Source organism: Phocoena sinus, chromosome 8, assembly GCF_008692025.1.
Source record: "Phocoena sinus isolate mPhoSin1 chromosome 8, mPhoSin1.pri, whole genome shotgun sequence".
NCBI lineage: Eukaryota > Metazoa > Chordata > Mammalia > Artiodactyla > Phocoenidae > Phocoena > Phocoena sinus.
The window spans coordinates 78441551-78463893 of record NC_045770.1 but is presented as its reverse complement, the minus strand read 5'-3'; the positions used below and the strand labels follow the sequence as shown (position 1 = coordinate 78463893).

General features: G+C 35.3%; 1 protein-coding gene across 1 annotated transcript in view; it reads right to left on the bottom strand.

Annotated features, from left to right (window-relative positions):
• ANO3 (anoctamin 3) overlaps nt 1–22133 on the bottom strand; it is a 440374-nt gene extending 418241 nt beyond the window's left edge. The window contains 1 exon segment of the mRNA XM_032640382.1: nt 21979–22133. Coding sequence (XP_032496273.1) covers nt 21979–22133 — 155 coding nt within the window.
• Nucleotides 22134–22343: the final 210 nt, after the last annotated feature.

Genomic DNA, 22343 nt, shown 5'->3' with positions numbered 1-22343 from the left:
TGCGGTCTAGGCAAATGCTTGGAAGAAACAGAGCTCAAGACACACTGAAAGGGACCTGCCTGATAAGAATGCCTGCCAAGATGAGGAAACTTTTCTAACAAAAGGCCTGTGTGAGGTGTACATTCTGTGTATGGGAACTGAAGAAACATTATAAAGTATGAGCAGGGGGCTGCAACCAGTTTCCCAGGGAGGGTGGAGTAGAAACAGCAGAGGAGGTATGGATGTTGGGATCAGAGAGAATCTCCAGAAAATCCACAGAAAGTGTTCCACATGGAAAGACAGAGAGAGAGAGAGAGGAGAGGAGGTTGCATTTGGGCAATCAAAGATAACAACAGTACTAGTCAGTACTAACACCTCCCACCATCTACCAGCTCTGGAAGAGCCCCTGTGTCATAAAAACTGGAAGAGTGGAAAAGCGAGGTGAATAAGCAGTGAATATAAGGCCACTGCCCCTACCCCCTCTTCCCCACTGCTGTTGTTCTGCTGCTCTCAGTCCAGAGCAGGTGTCTTAGTACATGTGAGCTGCTTTAACAAAAATACCATAAACTGAATGGTTTATAAACAACACATTTCTCACAGTTCTGGAGGCTGAGAAGTCTAAGATCATGGTGCCAGCAGATTTGTGTCTGGTGAGGACCAACTTCCTAAATGGCCATCTATTCACTATGTTTCCACATGGAGGAAAGAAACAGAGAGCTCTCTGGGGTCTCTTTTATAAGGGGGCACTTATTTCATTCATGGGGGCTCCATCCTCAGGACCTAATCCCTCCTAAAAGCTCCAGCTTCTAATATCATCACATTGGGGGTTAGGATTTCAATATGAATTTTAGGGGAAACAAACACTGAATCTACAGCAGAAGGTAAGGTGAGTATAACTTTGAACTGCATGGAAGGTTGAAGTTTGTAAATCATATTATTTTCTGGACTTTTTAATTTCTGAAAACTTGATTCTTGTAAACCTGAATGTGATTGGCAAAAGCAGCAGAATTGTCCTGTGTTAGTGTTCTAGAGCAGAGAAGGCAGACTTGACTAATGTATAGAAATATTAGCACAGTAAGCAGAAAAAATGCACATACATTCTGAAAGGATATTCTATACTGTAAAATTTAATATGCCTTTGCAAAGAGGATGTGATGTGATAAGTTTGTGCATGCATCTGAGTGTGTGTGTGTGTGCATGTGTGTGCAGGTGTCTTTTTGTTCTTCTACTCTACATGCTAGGAGGCTGGGTGTTGTGGAGTTGATCCACACTCCAGAATCAGTTACTACCAGTTCTTCACTATTATTATCTGCAGTCAACATCAATGGTTTATCAATTAAAACAGTGAATGTTATATATGATTTTTTATTGGTGAAAAGAGTGATGCTTAAAACATAGTTTATGTAGAAACAGTACAGAGGCATTTTTGCCTTTACATAATAGGGTATACAAATCTGGGAAACCATACCCCAGATTTCTTAAGAATGGTTCCCTAGATTTAAATTCTAAACAGTCTTGTTTCACAGCTGTTAATTCAAAAGGTACTTAAGTGCCTGACTCCAATTAGGTGAATCCTACTCTTAGAACATTGTTGTGTTGCATCAGATAAATCTTTCACTCAAGGCACTACTGGAGCACCAAAAAGGACTGACGTAGGACTTCGAACTTACAGAACTGGAATGACTCTTTTACACTAGTCTGTTAATGAGTGTTTGTATGTAGCAGCATATGTTGATTTCATTATACACTGGTAACAAGGAAGAGACATTTTCCCTACCCACCTCTAACTATTCAGAAGCTACTTTAATTATTAATAAACCTAAGAGTTGTGTGTGGTTATACTAAAACATTTTTCACTGAGATAACTGGCCTTCATTTGTAGACCAAAGAAAATAGCTTTTCTTTTGGAACTATCAATAGCATAACTTGGACTGCATCACTAACCTCCTTGAACGCCCTTGGTGGCTTGTCTTCACTGAAAGAATACAAGCTAAACTGCTTGTTTTGACATTCAAACCCCATCACAAACTGGCCCAACTTAACCTTCTTATCTTTCGATCTCTGTCTCACAGAACCCACAGTCCAGCTACATTACTATCCATTTAACAACTATCTGTTAAACTGCTGCCAAAGAAACATATGCTTTGCCAAGTAAATCAGAAATGGTCCCTGCCTTGAAGAACAGAGTATGTTGAAGGAAGTAGCCTAAGAGACTCATAAAAAACTATTCTACCAAATATATGAATAATGTTCTAGGAGTTCAGAGGAATGACTGAATATCTCTGGTGGTTTCAGGGTGGCTTTACTAAAGACTGATTTTGATTTCTGAACTGCAGCTTCTTTCTCATGTTTTTCTGTGGTTGACCACAATGTTTCCTTTACATGGACTACTTTACCATCCTCATACTTTAACTTTATAAAAAAATTCTATTCATAAGGAGTCTGTTCAAATGTCTCCTTTGTCGTGTGCTTTCTCTGCATATTCCTTCCTAACTCTCTCTGTCAGGACTTAACATTCCTAGTGCTGTGTTTCCACAACACACTATTCATGAATTTACTATAGAACTAATCATGTTGCACTTTAATAGAATGTTTAAGTGTCTGTCTTCCCACTAAACTGTTTCATTGATGAAGAGCCACCATGTAAGATTCTAAAAAGTGTTTTTTTTTTAAATAACAGATTAATGAATGGAATTATGGAAATATAATTTAGAAGATTATTTGAGGTCAGTTAGAAATTCTGGATAAGATACTTCTAAGAAATTTTTGTTGCTGACTCTTTTAAATCCAACCAGTTATATGAGTAGGTTAAATATTAATATCAAGGAAGCTAGTAGCTTGAACCTAATCTCCAGGGAACCAGTTTGCTTAATTCTGTTCCAACATCAGCTGCATCCCAAACTCTAAACAACCTTTTTATAGATGAATGCAAAGGTAGCAACAGACTATAAGCATAAATGAGAGTGTTCTGCCTAAAATCATTAGTACATCTCTAATAGGGTTTTACTAATGGTCAATCTTTCATTTGATCACCTGTATGTTAAGACCTCAAAGGCTCTGAATAACATTTATAAAAATATTACCTCATGTACTGATATGATAGATGAGAAATAGACCCAGATATATTCAATGTTTTATTTACATAGTTTGAAAATACAAATCATTATCCCTTCATGTAACTTACAGTCTCATTGAATTAAACGTGTTACTACTCCACAAACATAACATTCATGAACTTGATATTCATGGTTTCTATATACTTTGACCACACTGAAAATCCACAATATGATTCACTTGTGATTTACTGACTTAACAAAATTGAATAGCATATGATTCACTTAGCTTATGATCAAAGCCAAGCATCAGCTCATGTTACTTTTCTTTTCTCATATTTTCTCCATTCATTAAGTAAATAATAACTCTTGAAAGTCATATAGGCAAATATTTGTTAAGAAAAGTTGGCCCTGGCACAAGGCAGAATGAAAGTCTGACTGAAGACACTGGATTAGAAGAAAAAATAAAGCCGATAGATATAATAAACCCTCGGTTCTTAGCCTGGGCATAATAGTTTTAGTTACTCTAGGGTAAATTGTCAAATTCAGTGTTGATCTATCACTTGAACAAAATCTACAATATGGTGTGTATAAAAATAAGAAAAGTATTTTTTAACTGTTCTAATGAATTCTCTAGTCAATGTAACATTTTTACAACATAGATGAAAAAATGTTGTGAAAACTGAAAAGATGGCAAGCAGAGGCTGCGGGCACATGGTGTTTATATGTGGTTTTTGGTGATACTGTGATTCAGGGAGAATTTTACCTAATTTGGTAAAATATTTCTGCAGTTTTGATTTGGGAAATCTTTGAAGATCTGAGCTATATGGCTTATGAATAGCAAGCCTCAATTCCCAAAAAGTTAAGAAACAAATTAGTGCAAAGATGTATATTCAATGAAGATTTAAGATCTTTGTGGAGCAGTGTTAGTCAAGAACAATTCAGAGATGAGCATGTTTTGAATCTTGCACTAATTCACCAATTTTTTTGTTTCTGTTGTGTACAAGAATTGAAATAGCTCCCACTAATTTAAAACAAAACACCATGATCAAGAGGCCAGTCCTGCCCTCTAGGAATCATCATACTTACTTAGCACTGTGCAATCCCCCCTTTTTATGTCTCCCAAAATATATCACATATGTAACAACTTGTTTATTAGCCATCTTCCATTGCTTCCCTAGTTCGTTCTTTGGCTAAAACACGTCATACTGGGACTTCCCTGGCGGTCCAGTGGTTAAGACTTTGAGTTTCCACTGCAGGGGGCACAGGTTCAATCCCTGATTGGGGAACTAAGGTCCCACATGCTGCATGGTGTGGCCAAAAAAAAAAAAAAAAAAAGAAACACATCATACCTTTAATAGTCAATAACCTGTCAGCTCAATAGTTCACTCAGAGCACAAACCCTGTTTGTCTTGATCAGTCTCCCAAACTGAACACAATGTGGCACAGAATAGGTGCTAAATAGATACTATAAAATTATAATAATTTGCAATATGAAAGATACAGATAAGTAAACATATCATTACGTTATATGATAAAGATTATGATAGATTAACCAACGATCAAGTTGTGTCAAAAACAGCTTCACAAAGAAAGAGATACTTGAGAGAAATTTTGAAGAAAAGGAAAGGTTTTCTGAGGGAAAAGGCAAAAGAGGGAAAATATTTCCTATAGTACCAAACTATAAATAGCTACATAAATTCTGATATAAGCTAGTTTTAAGAAATAAAAGACTTAATTTAACTGAACTCTGGATTCAGACCAGCTTCAATTAGAGCCTGATTAATACTCAAAGATTACAGTAATATCCACCTATCGGCTCCGCTTTCTCTGTTTGCTCCACAGATAGTCTCTGACAACTCCAGGCTCTCACCTCATGACTGTTTCAGGTCTCAGTTCTAGCCTCATATCTTTCCCCAAACCCAAAATGTAAGCCCAGAATTCCTAACTAAAGTCTAAAGTCCACCCTAATTGAATAAGCATAGTCTCCCTTCTAAATCAATAAGGTACTCTATGGTCATGAGTCAGTCAGACACACTCCCAGAGAATATGATTTTTATCTATGAACATCATGATTAGAACGTGGCAAGGAAGGTTTCTTAGAAGAAATGTGGCTAAGAGTTTCCATTAAGAGGGGAAAATGTGCACTGCTGCAGTTGTTACACACAACCACCAAGACAGGCCTTATGTTTTTAGTCCTAAAACCATCCACTGGAGAAAAAAATCAGTTTCTTCACATAAGGAAGTAAAATTCATTAACATTTGCCCCCAAGGCACCCCGAAAATACAGAAACATAGCAAGTCGTTAATATCAACAACTTCTACAGCCACAGCTTCTCAGAGTGTAAAAGAATCTTTGTCCCAGTTCCTAACCAGATGGTTAAATATGACGTCTCTCGGTGGTTATGCAAGTATAAATTTATGCCTAGGTCCCATGCCTGAATGAAACAAAAAACATGAAGTACCCACACGGATTCCACCTTGAAATAGAACTGAATCAGGCTAGGGGAATCTGAGACCCCTGGAGGAGTTTCTGTAAACAGCCTAAGATTAGCCACTTCCTCCTCTTCCTACAAATTAAATTTTCCCTTTAGTGGGAGGAAGAGAAAATTTCAATGTTGCCTTGGGGACATATTAAGCTTCTATATGAGGCTCAGTTTTCATCTGTTTTAGCTGCAAAAGGATATACAGTCAGGAACCTAGAGAGCAGAGGTTAAGGCCAGAGTTTGTTGGACTTCCATGAGTTAAGAATGGATGTTTGGCTACGGGCCCAGTCTAATGTTAGGAGGTCTTGACTAGAAAAAAAAGAGGAAAACTAAATTGGGTCGCCCATAAATAGCAAGGGGTCTATCATCTGTACTGGCTAATACTATTAATTTAGCATTTGAGGCTGACTATTCTATCCGTACTTAATTTACCTTCCACTACCCTACAACAGGGATCTTCTACTCTAGCTAAACAGGTCATTTCTTGTCATTATCCTACCAAAAACTGGAAATTTATCACCATATCTACCTTTGAGAACTCTTCCTGTTGCAAGTGATAGAAGAGTCAAATCAAATGAGTGATAACCAATAGGAATTCATTGGCCCAATAACTGAAATACTTGGAAGAAAGGCTGACTTCAGGCATAGCTTAAATTAGGGTCATAAACCATACCACCAAAGAGTAGAAAAGGGATTAATTCCCCAAGAGAAATTTTCAGAGCATTCATACTGCAAGAAAGAGGTATGTATGCAGGGATGGCAAAAAAATAAACTAGTAAACACAGACACACAAATGAATGCTTTATGACACCACCTTCTATGGTCAGTCTGCGTCATTCCATCCCCCAGGAATACCCTCCTCCTTCCTTTTTAAAAGTCTGTCCTACTTTAAAATGTCTTTCCTTTTTTACTCTCTTTGGGTCATATTGATATATTCTTCTGAAAGTCCAGAACACATATTCTTGATCATTGATTTTTTCCTTTGGCATACACTATAATCAACAGTTACCTCATTTTTCCCCAGTGATCAATCCCAATGTACAAGCATCTGTGTATGCTGGTGAGAGTTAAATCCTAAATTACATGCACAGAAGACAGAAAACTCTCCCCTTAGAAAAATGGTATAATACTGTGAGTTAGTTTTCCAGGATAGCTTAGCAAAATTTAATTAATTCATCACGTGACTGAGGTACAATATTAAAGTTCTAATTTGGCTTTCCAAAACAATCCTAAATCCCTTCCTGTTCTCTAACACCTGACCACTTATATTGGGAGAGGGAAGGACACTGCTCCCACCTCTTTCCTCACTGGACCCGGGAGGTGGAAGAGGGTGCTCATTCCCAATCATTTTGATGCCCCCATATTCTGCAAAGGTCTTCAACAATACGGAGGCTGGAGTCATGCACAAGGCACAGATGTTCCAAAAGGTGTGACTGAGTGAGTGACATGGGAAGGGGGTAGAGAATACAGAACAGAATGGGATGTTTGTGGAGGATGAGTATCTAGTGTGGATGAGGACTAAAACAGTGGCCAAGTCCAGACTAAGAGGGTATATATTAGAAAGAAACACTAGGGGAAGACTAACACAAATAAAGAGATATTACGACATAGAAGCATAGACTGTAAGCCCTGGAAGAGACTCTGCGCTAGCTTAACTTTCAGGAAACTAAAGACTAAAATTAAACTGACATGGACACATCCACATAGTGTCTATACTGCAAAACCCCCGTGCAGGCTCTCCTTTTGTTCTTGGTTGCCTTCTCCTTCTTTATAACCATCTATCAAGATCCTAATACTGAACATGTTCAGGGTGAGACAAGAACAAGATCCTAAGACTGAAAGCGTGGCTCTAACAAATTCTGGACACTCATGGATAAGAATAAAGCAAGCGATGTCAGTGATGTCTGGACTGTCAAGAAGAATAGGGTTGATATGAGCCCAGACAGTACACACACACACACACACACACACACTAATGCATGTGTATCAAAGTACATTGTATACACGGTACATTGTATATTGTATATATGGTACATTGTATATATGGCTACTCAGCAAGTATTAATGTAATGAATGTCTTCTCTAATACTCAACTAAAAGAAGACACCATATTTTAATCACCTTTTAATTAATCCCTATCCCTGTATTATACAGTGTCTTACATTTTAGTAGGTCACACATTATATTGTTGACTCCTAAATAAACAATTAATACACTGGAACTTCCACTAGTGCCACCTATTCTCCTCATCATTTCTCTGTGATGAAATAAGTGGTCACTTTCAACTAAAATTTAAAAGTGTTTGCATATGTATTTTATAGAGCTAATAGAATGCTACTTTCTATAAACTTATTTTTAAAGAATCCTTATAATAAGGACATGAGGTAAATTGTTGAGAATAGTTTCATTTGACTTCCAAGGCAAAACCAGAGAAAAAATGACCAAGCTCTCTGTGATTATTCTATGGTATTTCATCTGAAATTATGAAATATGTAGTAGCATTTTGGATGTAGAAGTTAGGCAACTTCCAAAATCCACACTCTGGGCTCTGCTACAGAATTGACCACTTCTTTACATACTTTTGCTTTGAGACTTGTCTCCACTGTGGCCTTGGAAATGGAGCCTGCATTCTGAAATTTGACTGGCTGGAGCCAAATATTCAGTGGAAAGGAAGAAAAACAAAACACTGAATTGTGCTTATCTACAGAGGAAGCCGAAAGAATTCTAAAGAAAACACCTGCAGGATAGATACAGGGGAAAGATCATTTCTTCAATGCTAATGGAAAATAAACCAACAATGATGAGATCAAGATTCTTATATTACCAAAGATGTTTACACCAGTACTCCCAGATCTTTGTCTTTTGGAATTAGTCATTAATCACTCTCAAGGGAGTTTGGTTTAAAAGGCATGTAGTTGCAAGAATTAATTAGGAAACTCACAGTGATATATGTATTTGTAGAATTCTTTTTGGTTTTCAGATTCATTGTCCCTGGTTATCATAGCAACTCATGAATGGCCCAGCAATTTTTGGTTTGAGAAGCCACAGGGAGTAAATAATTAGGCAAAACACTAGAAATGGGAAATGGGGAGACATCTCATATCTATTAAACATATATTGTAAGTCCCTTCCCTGCACAAGGTATTTTTTCACACATTTTCTCAATCCCATAGGCAACTCCACAAAGTGGGTGTCTCACTGAGAACAGGAAGAAAATTAAGTAACTTGCACAAGTTCTGGAATCTATAGATACTATGTGTCTGAGTCACAGTCAGACATTCCTATGACAAAGCCCACGTCGTGTCTCTTACTCATTATGACCCCTGGGAAAGACACTTGAAGGGTGTAGGATATAGAAAATTATAGGCTGGCCTCTGTACCTAACTATTTGTGTGATCTTAGACAAGCTACACGTACTCTCTTGGCCCCACACGCATATTCTCACATAAGAGAAGCTTATAAATCTAGCTCTTCCCAACTACAAGTACAATTTAGTGAAATTAATCCAGGTAATGCATAAACGTCACTAATATCTCTGCCTCTTTGTTTAGTGCATTATTCAATGTTGAGAGAAGACATCTCATTTCTACAAGTTAGATCACCTAGCTAGATTTTTTAATTTATTGAGGTATAGTTGATGAACAATGTAATATGTTTCAGGTGTACAACATAGTGATTCACGATTTTTAAAGATTATACTCCATTTATAGTTATTATAAAACACTGGCTAATACTCGCTGTGCTGTACAAATATGCTTATAGCTTATCTATTTTACACACAGTAGTTTGTACCTCTTAATCCCCTACCCCTATCTTGTCCCTCTCCCTCCCCTCTCCGCACTGGTAAACACCAGTTTGTTCTTTATATCTGTGAGTCTGTTCCTTTTTTGTTATATTCACTAGTTTGTTTTATGTTTTAGATTCCACCATAAGTGATGAGGACATACAGTATTTGTCTTTCTCTGTATGACTTATTTCACTAAGCATAATACTCTGCAGGTCCATCCATGTTGTTGCAAAGGCTAGATTACCTCTTAAAGATGAACACAGGGAAGACTTTCTTTTGGCTACTTTTAGCTAGAGTGGGAACAAAATCGACAAGTTTAATACCTAGCACAGAAAAAAGTTCAAGTTTCCCTTTCCCACTCTCATTTTAAATAAAGTAAAACTCCCACAGGGAGTGGCTCGGTGCTTTGTGACCGCCTAGAGGGGAGGGATAGGGAGGGTGGGAGGGAGGGAGACGCGAGAGGGAGGAGATATGGGAACATATGTGTATGTGTAACTGATTCACTTTGTTATAAAGCAGAAACTAACACACCTTTGTAAAGCAATTATGCTCCAATAAAGATGTAAAAAAAAAAGAGTGGATATATGTATAACTGATTCACTTTGCTGTACACCTGAAACTAACACAACGTTGTAAATCAACTATACTCCAATAAAATTTTTTTTTAAGTAAAAAAAAAAAAATTCCCAACTGCTTCTGAAAGCCCATGATATTCTGAGGAGAGAACACTGTTTCATGTCAATGCAATGATGTCAATGCTAAAACCTACATGGCCTCACTGAACCCAAGACAAATTACAACCTCATCAAAAGCACTGAGTATCCACTGTCATCACGTGGCATCAACATCCAAGTAACCAGCAGAAACCAGGGTTCTAATGCAGCCAATACCTTTTTGTTTTGGTTTGTTTTCTTTCCAGTGCCTCATAAACTTTCCTCTAGAAATATTTCTCTTGTTAGAGAAAAGTGAATGCCCACAAACATCTTTAGGCTAATAGGAATTTTCTTTGAAATCTAACATTTTATTATAAAAATTAATCTAGGTATTTATTCACTTCCTAATAAATGCTCCTTTTTTAATATTAAAATTCAATAAGATTACTTATCAAGTAAAATAAATGCTCCCGAAATTTGTGATGTTAATTCTCTGCACATTCATATATCCCTGTGGACAACTGTACCTGAATTGAGAAGCTCAGTTTTTACTACACAGATTCTGCATTTTGCCTCATGTGGATTACAATCCCCAGAACATGGTCAGTCGTCATATTCTGGATACTTACTAGTTACAGGCATTGTGCTAAATGCTTCTCTGGTATTATTTCACTTAATATTCTTAAACAACTCTGTGAGGTTACACACTTATTACATATGAGGGAATAGAAACACATAGAGATTCATTGAATTTTCTGAAGTCATATAACTAAGAAGTATCAGAGCAACCTCTGAACTTTAGCTAGATTCTAGGGTCTAAGCAACTATCTCTCTATTGCTTTATATGAAGAATCAGAATTCAAATTTACACAGGGTACGGGATTATCTGATAAGTTCCATTTCTAGGTAGACAGCTCCTACTTCTATACCAACGAGTCACCATTCACTTTAAATGTATAGCTCAGAAAATTACAAAAATAAATTCCATCAACTTTTGGATTTACTTATGAGAAGCAGAAAATGAGAATATTAAATCTAAGATTATCACTGTAGTTTATAGTTTCTACTCATAAACCGGAGCAAGAACCTTCTGCATAGAATTTTCAGAGACCATAAACAAGTATATTTAGTTTTTGAGAACTCAAATTATAGACCAAGGAAAAGCAAAGGACAAGCAAAACAAAAGCTGAAATGTGAGAATATGTAAGATACAAACATGGGAAACAAGGGGGTAGTTCATTGGTCATCTAAAAATATGCAGAATGCCACTATTAGTAACAGGCTCCACCACAGCTGACTCAAGGGATAAGCAATAGTTTCTCCAATGCTCTTGATATAGATGAAAAGTACCCCCGAGTCACACAGCACAATGAGTTTTAAAAAGGCAGAGCGATGGGTGAGAACATAACCATGGAAGCTGGGAGATCAGAAGCCAATGAGGAGTTTCTCCAGTGTGCAAATTTATATTAAGCAATAAGCATTCTGAATTTATGGTGACTTGCAGGACTTTGTAGACCTTCCCAACAAAGATCTTTATTATTTTTTGATCAAATGCCTATGAAAAAAATCAAAGAATCTTTGAAAGAGGTCCAAGTCCCTTGTTTTTCAAATGAGGAAACAAGTCCAGAGTGGCCTTCTCTTGATGAATATGCCCGCTGACTACTCTCAGGCAATGGGTCCTTTGTGGGGTTCATTCCACCCTAGTGCTAGGGGTTCAGCAGTGATTTAATCAGAAACCAATCAGGGCATAGGGTTGGGGTGGAGCAGTAGCACTGTTTCCTTTTCCTGTTTACTCAGTGATTTCCTATGTAGTTCTGGGGTTGGAGCAGAGGTGAAAGTTTGTCACCTCAGCAACAGCAGCATGCCTTTGGAGTTGGCAGCAGCTATGTCTCTCTTTTCATGCATGGACATCAGTATGTTCTATGATCTTTTTTTCTGAAAACTTAGCCTAGGGCCTATTTATAAAGCTGATGCAATGATTCTATGATCTATAATATATCTTCCTAACAAATATCTTTGTGTTTAAACAGACAGACCTTGATTCATAAAAAATTCTCTCCATTATACAATTATCCTCCTCTTGCTTTCCATACTTTTGCTGTTGTTATCGTTTTTAATACATGTCCCTTTCTCTTCTCTCCTATAGTTAGCTTTTTGATGCCCACTGACTTTTGATGCTTACAGTTATCACTATGTATCTTTTCTTTCCTTTCTGCTAACTCCAGCTTTTAAAAAATAGATGGAGCACCTGTTTGTTGGGTGCCTTTGTCTTCCCTGCATTATCTTATTTCCTGAATGGTTGTAAAATGATTTCTTCTTCTGAGAAATTAAACATAATGAAGCTCATAAAAATGACGGCTGTAATTTTACTTGGATATAATAAATGACCATTTATGTGTGTGTACTACCTATTTCTATATATGGAAGAGTTTTGTTGGAAATAGGGTTAGTTTGCAGGGCTGAGGAGATCAATGGCTGCAAAAATAGTGCTGAAGATTACTATTCTCACCATCCTGAACAATTGTTTTCTGAGTATCTAATACTTTCATGTGGGCTTCTATGCTATGGCCCCAGTCTGAAGATGAGACTGCAATAAAGAGGGTCATGGAAATGCTGTGAGAGTCAAGTGGAAACCTGAAAATTCTCAAATGTCAAGAAACCTATATTTTTTCAAGGACTCTGGCACAATTTATCTTCTTCTATGTCTATTTTCATGTAAGTTGCTTCTAATTTTTCCTAAGTTATAAAAAAGGTAAAACTCCTTATATATATATATTCATGATTAAAAGTAATACATGGTCAATAAAGGAAATTTGGAAAATGTAGCAAAAAACAAAAGGTAAATTTTACTGGGATCCTATACCTCAGGACTAACAGATTTTACTATTTTGGTATATGTTGTTCTTGTATTTTTTTGCACAGATCTCATATAATTATAAACATCTACACAAAAGTTGTATAAAATATCTACATATAATTTTATCGCCTTATTTAGTGTTATACCCTATTTTCCACTGCCAATAGCATTTTCTTTACTCACCGTGTTACAAGTCTGTAAAACATTCCTTCTTGGGAGATATGTTATAGTTTAATTATTTAATGAATTCCACACTGTTGGACTCTTATTTCTTATTATCTCTATTAAAAGCAACACTGCATTGAGCATTTTTGTTCCATTATTTCTGTGTATATCTCTGATTTTATTTGAAACAAATCCCTAGAAGTTGAATTTCTGAATCAAAGCTATACATGATTTGAAATCCATTTGAAAAATAATGTCAAATTTCTTTCCAGAATAGTTTACTCATTGACCTCTATCCTCCTGCTTGTATCACTAAAGAGAGTGATTTTCAATTTTGTTTCTACCTTACACATGGAAATGCACTCATATATGCAGGATTTGATTAATTCACAGTGTATACCTGTACCCCACTACTTTATCTCCCACTTAAAAAAAATTGGAATTAAAGTGAGATTGATTAACTACAAGAGATTCTTGAATCTATTGTAAAGAGATAATACTTGCAAGCTTCAGTGAAGTACATTTTCTGTAATTGGTCATAAATTATTGGTAGCATGCCTGAATCCATACTTCAGACGAGAACACAACCATTACTTTAGAGAGAGGTTTCTGTCAATTGTTTCCCAGAAAGAGCTTTATGAATAAAGATTATGGCTATATATCATCATGTCAACCTGAGAATATTATCATAAACATTTCACCACAAGCCTTAATTTTTTTTTTTTAATGAAGTGTTGGGTAAGCCAAGGTACTGAGATTTATTCCAAAAGAAAAGAAAGTAAATTTTTTTCATGTGGTATCAGGAAGACATGACACCAGAAAACATTTGAGGAGAGGTATCTATATATCTGCATCTATCTTTATCTCTATATATTTTAGGAATTCTACCAATTAGTATGCAGTAATGCAATGGCCACATAAGCCTTGTATGTTATCAGAAAGACCACTTTTTAATTCATTATTTTGATTTATAATAGATGTACTCAATTCTTAGTAGAATATTTTCAGCAGGCATTTAGTGAAATGATGGTTGTTGGGGTTATTTCATTTTACAACATCGCATTAGCATTAACTTTCCCTTTTACCAGGGCAGCCAAAGTATGCATATTATATGAACCTAGATTGCTCTTCTTGAGACAGAATGAGCTGAAGGCCCCTCGGCAGGGCCATTAAGAGATCAGAGTTATATTAAAAAATCCACAAAGTGAAGATTTCTATCAACTGGTCCATCTTTGTAAAGTCATATTAGGAACAAGTAATGCAGCTCCTTCTGTTCATAGAGCTCTCTGTTGGTCCCTCTTGAGGGAAAAGAAGTACAACGTATCTCTTATCTTGTGGGAGTTTATTCTCTATTTGATAAAATTACATTGAAAGCTACACCCAATATCTAACAGCTAAAACATTTAAATGCAAGATTAAATGCAAAAAATAAACATTTTACACTGATATCAGTGCCACATAAATACGTATTATGGGCATCCAATATAGAGAAAATAAAATGTTTTATATAAGGGATGAGAAGAAGGGCTTTTTAGAAGGGACTGAATCTGAATTTATCTGAGGGTGATATGTAGATGTAAGAAAAATAGGAAGACACTCTGGCAAGTATATAAATGGATCAACAGCCATTAAACAAGTTGCTGACAAAAGAGTTATAGTTGACTGCAAATTTCTGTGATCAGAAATAATCGGGAAAAAAATGCCACAACATAGTGATCACTGTAAGGAGCCCTTGCCAGTGAACCTATCGTGACCACTGACAACAACATCAGTTCTCAACCTTTGGTGTATACGGTCATAATGTGAGAAATTTCTGAAATCTAGATTTCTGGATTATTTTCAGAGTTTACAGGTAAAGGGTCTAGGATGGGATCCTAGAATCTTCATGTATTCCAAGTATTCTGGTGATTCTAATTCAAGTGCTCTGTGGGCTACACTCTGGCTTTAAGAACTACCTCTCTAAAAGCACTATCCTCCCAGTTGATATGTTTCTGCCCTGAATGACACTGGCAGGATGAGACAGTCACCCATTTCAATCACACATATGGATTTTTTTCATAACTAGATTTAGAGAGTACAATTTAGAGCAGGCACTGGACCTTCCAAATACTTTACATTTCTCAGAGACTGGCAGAGAGTTGGGCACAGAGTAGACATCTAATAAACACGAACAGTTGATGATGGTAACAACATAACTCTAACTAGTCACGTGGCAACTGGTCATAGTTCTAAGCATCTCAAGAAGTTAGGATCTCTAATTATATACTTCTAACTGAACAAAAATCTTTTTACGTAGTAGCCTGTCCTCTAATTTTTGATCAGAGATATAGTCTTCTGGGCTGCAATTAGTTGGATGTTCATCCTCTACCCCAAGGTCAGGGAACACAGAGTCTATTCTTTGGATTTCCTTGCATATCCTTAGTAGTCATGCTCTTCATTTTTTGAGACAAAGAAATAATCATTGCAAAGCCCAGCTCATAAAACCCCAAACCACCCATGACGATGAAAAGCTTGTTTTTATGCTGACCTTAGCACAATGAGAATTTCAGCAGAGTGGTCAGTCATTTCTGGGTTCTAGAACATATCCAGAAAGATAACAATAGTCAAATTCTCTAAAAAGTGCAGTGACTGAATGTGTGTATGTGTGCATGTGTGTGTGATCATGTAGTTTGATGGGGATATTATGTAATATTTATAATGGGTTTATGTTTACTCCTCTGACTACTACTGGATGTTGTAACACTTTTTGGAAAATATAGCATTTGTTTGGGATCGTATGAGACCTTAAAAATCTGTTATTCTAAGGAAAGTACAATAGTTTATTGTCTTATGACTCAGTTATACTTCAGAGGAGTAGATTTATTTTCATCTGGTATCAGGGAGACATGATACTAAGAAACCTTTGAGGGAAGATATTTACTTTAATAGTGTGAAATGCAATAGACAAGGAACCATGAGACCCAGCTTCTCATCTTCATTTTTGGTAATAAGTAGCTGTATGACTCTGAATAAATCATTTCAAGTTAATTTTCAGCTATAAACAAAAGAAAACAGAGAGGATGCTTATTTACCTCAAAATGTTATTGTAAATCCATAGTACCTTGCTAAGATGTTTGGATATCTTAAAAATAAGAATTTAGAGAAGGAAGCAAGTCTCTTATGGGAATAACTCAAAGGCAATTTTTAAAAATATAGCAATCATGTCAACTTCTAGTATTTAATGATAGCTGGTCAAAAGTTAGGATTAATTTACTAGAAATCATTTGAATTGAATAAGCTTCCTAATTTAAACAAAAAAAATGATTAAAAGATTCTGCAAGTGCCTCACCAAATATATAGAACACAATTGAAATGAATATAGTCATTATTTAAAATCAGCATGTTAACAGTTACTTTTCAATAGGCCAAGTAGTCTTTCCTAGCTTATCAAGTTACTTGTAAATGTTTTTTTTTCCTTACAAAGATATCAGCTCAACCATTATGAATTGAAAATAGCAAATTAGTCTGTAAGTTAGTGATCTATAAATCTATATTTGAAATATGATGAGTGATTATAATACTATTTAATTTCTCCATGCTTCACAACAGTATTGGGAGAGTAAAATGAGATTAGAAGTGCTTGGTATGCAATTAACATAGTAAATATTGTTGTTTTTGCTATTTTTCATTAGAATCATAGCAGCAATAGTGGTACTCATACTTGTAGTAGTATAGTGGCAATAACAGTTGGAGAAAGTCTGGATCTAAGTTCTTGGTTTGCCACTTACTAAAATTTCACTGTAAAATATCACTGTTAGATATGCAGTTTCTTTATTTGTAAAACTGGGAGTAATAAAACGATTTGATATACATAGTGGTCGAAAAATCAAATGTAAAAGAGCTCTGTAAATTATGAAGTTCTTTGTATATGTTGACACTCATTATTATTGTTATAACTTACATGTAAACAGATATTTTGTCTTTGCCCATCTTTATATTATTGGCTTTACCAAGCTTAATGATGCCCTTTGGAAATGTTCTAATTCTAATTGTTTTCATTAAGATTTTTTATAATTGTCAGTGGCCTTCAAGGTCAACTAATCTATTCTAGACATTGTGTAGATTAGGAAAATCATCCAGGAGAGATGTTAAAACCTTGCCTAAGGTGACATAGTTTGTTGGTGACTGAGTGGGACCCTATTCTGATTTTTTATTAGAGTTCTCCCATTACTTCATTAGTTATATAATTTATTCTTTAACACTAAATCTCCAAAGCAAACCTTGCAGGATGTTAGGAAATGTTCTATGTAAAAGCGTTCTAAGGTCTAATAAATGTGCAATTCTAGATTAAATGAAATTAAGAAACTTAATCACATACATTCTTGAATATGATAGACTGTACTGTCTGAAACTCTAGAAAAATGTTATACTATCTATTATGGCCAAAAGCTTTTCAACCACTGAAAACTTTTTTTAAAGATTATGCTATTGGCTAAGTGAATTATGGATCACATTGATTGAAATGTTACTTTATCACACTGGAAGTTATATGACTACCAGTGGGACATACCTGTCTTGGAAGGAATAACAGAAGAAGGACCGAATGATCTTGAATTCTTCGGAATTAGCACTGCATACTTACCACCACTGTGAAATATTTATATCAGTACTTATGTGAATTATATCTATACTGTTTCAGTATGCAGCCCATTGTTCCAATTGGATGTTTACTGGTACTGGATTTTTTTCATATAATGGGATAACTGACACAACTTTTTTTTTTAATAATGTAAGATTTTATGTAAAGAGGTTATTATCTAATTGTATTGAGGTACTTAAATTCTAAAGGAATGTCACATCCGCATCATGTAGCAATAGGTTAATTTGGAACTAGAAAAACAATTCATGAAAAATAGAAATAGGTAGGAGACCTATTTAGGAGGTCTCCTAAATAGGAGGAGCTGGCAAAAACAAACAAAAAACAGGCATTCAGAAGTATCAAGGATACAGAAAAAACAGATGTAAAGACAGAGCAGTAAGTCAGTCTAATTGAGAATTAGACATCCATATTGGCAGACACTAGACAAGGGAAGAAGAAATCTTTTAAAACTGCATTCAGGTTTGCTTCAGTCAGGAATAGTCATGTCTTCTCTCTGCTCTATTATAGTAACTATAACATGAACAAGTGATCTGCTTCCTAAATTGCGGGCCTCTAGACTTCAAGTAGAGCCAGTCAACAAAAAGTCATGAAAATCAAAGGCATAATTAGGTTTAAATAAGTTTTATGAACTATAGATGTATAACAGATTGTCACAGAAAATTAAAGATGTGTAGATTTTATAAATATCTATGAATCAGTGGTAACCACTGTTTGTATTTATGTACACATAATTAGTTTCTTATTGTTCACGATGGCCCATGTGTCAAATGTGTACCACTGATCTCACAGCAGGGAATGATCCATTGCTCCACTACAGATTTCTTAAGGTTGAGGAAATATTTGTTGATTGGCTAGTAGTGTGACATGGAAATAATAATGTTACCTAACTCTCCATAGGGCTGAAAGTGTGAAATTAAATATGTAAATATGTGTATATATATATTTACCAAAGTATGTCAGATATAAACATATGTTTATACATAAATATAAACATTATAGATATAAAACAATTAGAGCACTGCCTGATACACAGGAAATTATATATGTGTGCTTGCCATTAATACCACAAAGGGGATGATGACCATGATGGCCATGATGATGAAATGCTCACAGGCTTACAAGTCATTTAAAGCACATTCCAGAGTCTGGACAGGAAATTTATATCCTCATTACCCATTACTGATTAAATCCATTTCTGGAACACAACAAAGCATTTTTCTCCCACGTGACTTTTTTAAACTTAATTTCCAAGTTGTGTTAAGGAGGAAAAAAGAACACTAAGCTTACAGACAGAAAACAGATTAAGAGCTCTTCAGCTTCCCTCTGTCTGTGCCACCTCCCCAACACACACATGCACTCACGCACACGCACTCACACACATACACTCACACACACACACACACTCTCTCTCACTATATGTATGTGACTTTGGTCCAATTAAATTACTTCTCCGAAATTTGAATTTTTCTTCTAGGGAATAGAGTTTAAGATTAATGAAATCTACCTCATAGATGTCTTGTAAGAACTATTGAAATTCTGTAGGTATGAGTTACCGTCAAGGTATTAAATAGGTGAATGGTATAAATACCGTTTTTGCTGACAATGGAACATATTTCTTTTTAGGCAGGCCTGTACAACTTTCTATGGACTAACATTCATCTCTTATACTTTATTTTCCCATGCTAGGAGTATATGCGTATGAATGTTAAAAACATACTGCCACACCACTGAGATTAAAAGGACACAGCTCTTTCCCTACCTCTACTATCAGCTTATTTTCATTTTCATATAGACATCCAAGCACTAACTCTAAATCGTGAATATTCAATTAATATATTTTGAATGAAAGGATACAACTTGATTTTATTATAAATAGGGCAAAAAGATCTAGCATACAAAACAGATTCTAGAACGCTCAATGCTCCATAAAAGTTTCAAATGAAAAACAAATTCCAGGTACCTGTTATCATCAGGTAACTAACTGTGTAATAATTTCTACATAATATTTTGGCTGTTAAAATACATGTATAATTTGATTTAAGTAAATACCATTTATGACAGAAAAGTCATTAAAAGATAAACTTTACTGTACTAATTGGTAATTCACAGAATCATATTTATTGCATATGTATCATGCACAGACACAAACAATTGTGAAATGGCAATTACCCTTAAGAAACATAATTTAACAGGAGAGGAGCCATGAGCATATGTATTTACAAAAAAAAAAAAATTGAATGTGAGCATTTAACACATAGAACAAACATTTTGTAGAAGTTTAGCAACAGGAAAAACTCCTTTATACAGGGAGTTAACCATAGGTATTTGGGAATAAAACAGTATTTTATCTCAGTGAGATCTTAATAGAGGCAGGGAGAAAGAATTATTGGAAATTATTTTGAAAGAATAATATGCACACTGACTGAAAGTGTAAGTCATTCTTGTAGGATACGTGTAGGTTATATGAGGCTGGAAAAGTTTTGGAAAAAAACAGATTTAGATCCTAGAGCAACCAGGTCACAGAGAATTACAGAAATTGTAAACAAAAGTGGAAATAGGTCAGACTTGTACTTACAAAGGACTATGTGGCTGTCAATGGGCAAGAGGCTTGTTATGGAGAACCTGGAGGTGAGATCAGAAGTTCACACAGGTGCATGCACTAGGGGGAATGAAGAGGGCCAGTCTTTCAGTCCCTTAGGCAGGCAGTCAGGGAGTCAAGGCAAAAATAACCTTCTATTGCCAGGCACCCTACTGAGTACTGGGGCTACAGTGCTGGTCAAAGAGGCGGAGAAGACAAATATTAAACTAATATGCATACAAATAAACACAAACTTTATACTGTAATATATGCTAAGGGGTTATTGACAGAAAAAAGGATGTAAGAAGGAGGAGGTGCTTTTAGGAAGTTTTGCTTAGTTGTGTTGAATCTGAGGCACTGCCAGGATATCAGTGAGGAAGTGTCTTCCAGGCTCTGGGTTTATACCTAAGCTATAGATGTGCAGGTCAACTACACAAAGACAGCATTTCAATCAATTGGAATAGATGTGCTGTGACAGAGATGACTAGAAGATAAAATATGTTGCAAAGAACATGACTGAACTGGCAAATCGTTTATAAATTTTATCTTCCTGTCCAAGTTTCCTATGTTTACTTGTAAAGAACTGACTTTTTCACTTTATGAAATTGTAGGTTCAATACCCAGGAAGACTCTCAATTTAAGAAAAAAAAACAATAGCATGGAAATCTCTTTTCTTACAGTTGAAAGAAAATGTACAAAAGATTGTTATATCTCCTGATTGTAGAACTGCCTATACTGTAAAACAAGTCATACAAGACAAAAGAATCTATGAACAAAAAAATTAGTGATTGGTTGGGAGTCACATAAAAATTCTTTTTAAACACCTCAAAATAAATAAATGTGCCAAATTCTCTTGGAATAATCCTCTGGTTGCCAAATGGAATTTATTATTTCTACAAATATTTTTCATTGGACAAAGATTAATGTCCAGTAACATCAAAAGCTATGAAGGTTCTGCTTAACTTTTACATTCACATTACACTGCCTTTTTATGAGTAAAGATGATCATCTAAATCATAATGGAAATTTCCTTTAGAATAACATTTAAGTATTATTTATTTATTATACAAAATTTTTCTACAAAGCACAATTTACTATTGACATCTCATTAAAAACCAAACCCTCAGAAATTTTTGATGAATGCATACTATTAGTGTATAGCATTATTTCCTCAAAATTGCAGAGCAAGAAGGAAAACTGAGATTCTGAATAAGTAAAACCCAAAGGTATCAAAAAAGAAATTCTTCGCCTTGAATTCTATCAACACTGTCAGCTAACACAGAGTCCAAGTTATAAAATAACAACCAAAAGGAATATTATCTTGTTCTTAATGAGAAAGTAAAACATATATTATCCTTTATGTAATTATGTAAAAGGAAACAGAAATAAAAGAAAGGAATGAAAGATGGCAGGACTTTTTTTTTTTTTTTTTGCAGTTTATGGATAAAATCCCTGATTCCATCAGTCATCCCAAATAAAACTAAGCCTTGATAGGCTTGAGTGTTCAGACAAACAAAATCTACTTCACTATTAACTGTTTTTTTTTTTTTTTAGTTCACTGAATTTGTTTTCTGACACTTTATTCTATTGGCAAACCCTCTGTTCTTTTTTATAAAAATTTATTTATATCGTTCAGGAAAAAATAACTCAAGAAACAAATTGGCATCAGCTATACCACTGCAAAGTAAATGACATCAAGATTTATTTTTTATACATCTGACATTTAAAAAGTACAGATGTAAGTTAAGATACTCAAAAATATCAATCTAAAGTTTAGCTTACCAACAGGGACAGTATTCGAGTGCTGAAGTTCCAATTGACTAGAATCACCAGAAAGTTCAGTCAAGCAGGTTAAAGTAAAATCTGGGCTGGAATCATGCTCATGTCTGAAGCATTCAGGAGAAAGATAATCCAGTTCAAACTTCACAGCTGACATTGCAAAATTCTTAAAGAGCTATCTAAATCAAAGTTTAAACTTTGATTCAAAGAGTTCAAACTACTGAAGTTTTAAAAATCATAGGAGGGGGAAAATCACTGTTTTATAATCAGTAACAACCCCAGGCTTTCGAATAATTATTTTCACTTGGAAATCTAAAAGAGATAAAACATGCAGAAATGACTCTCTAAGTTTTCTGTATTCACTCCT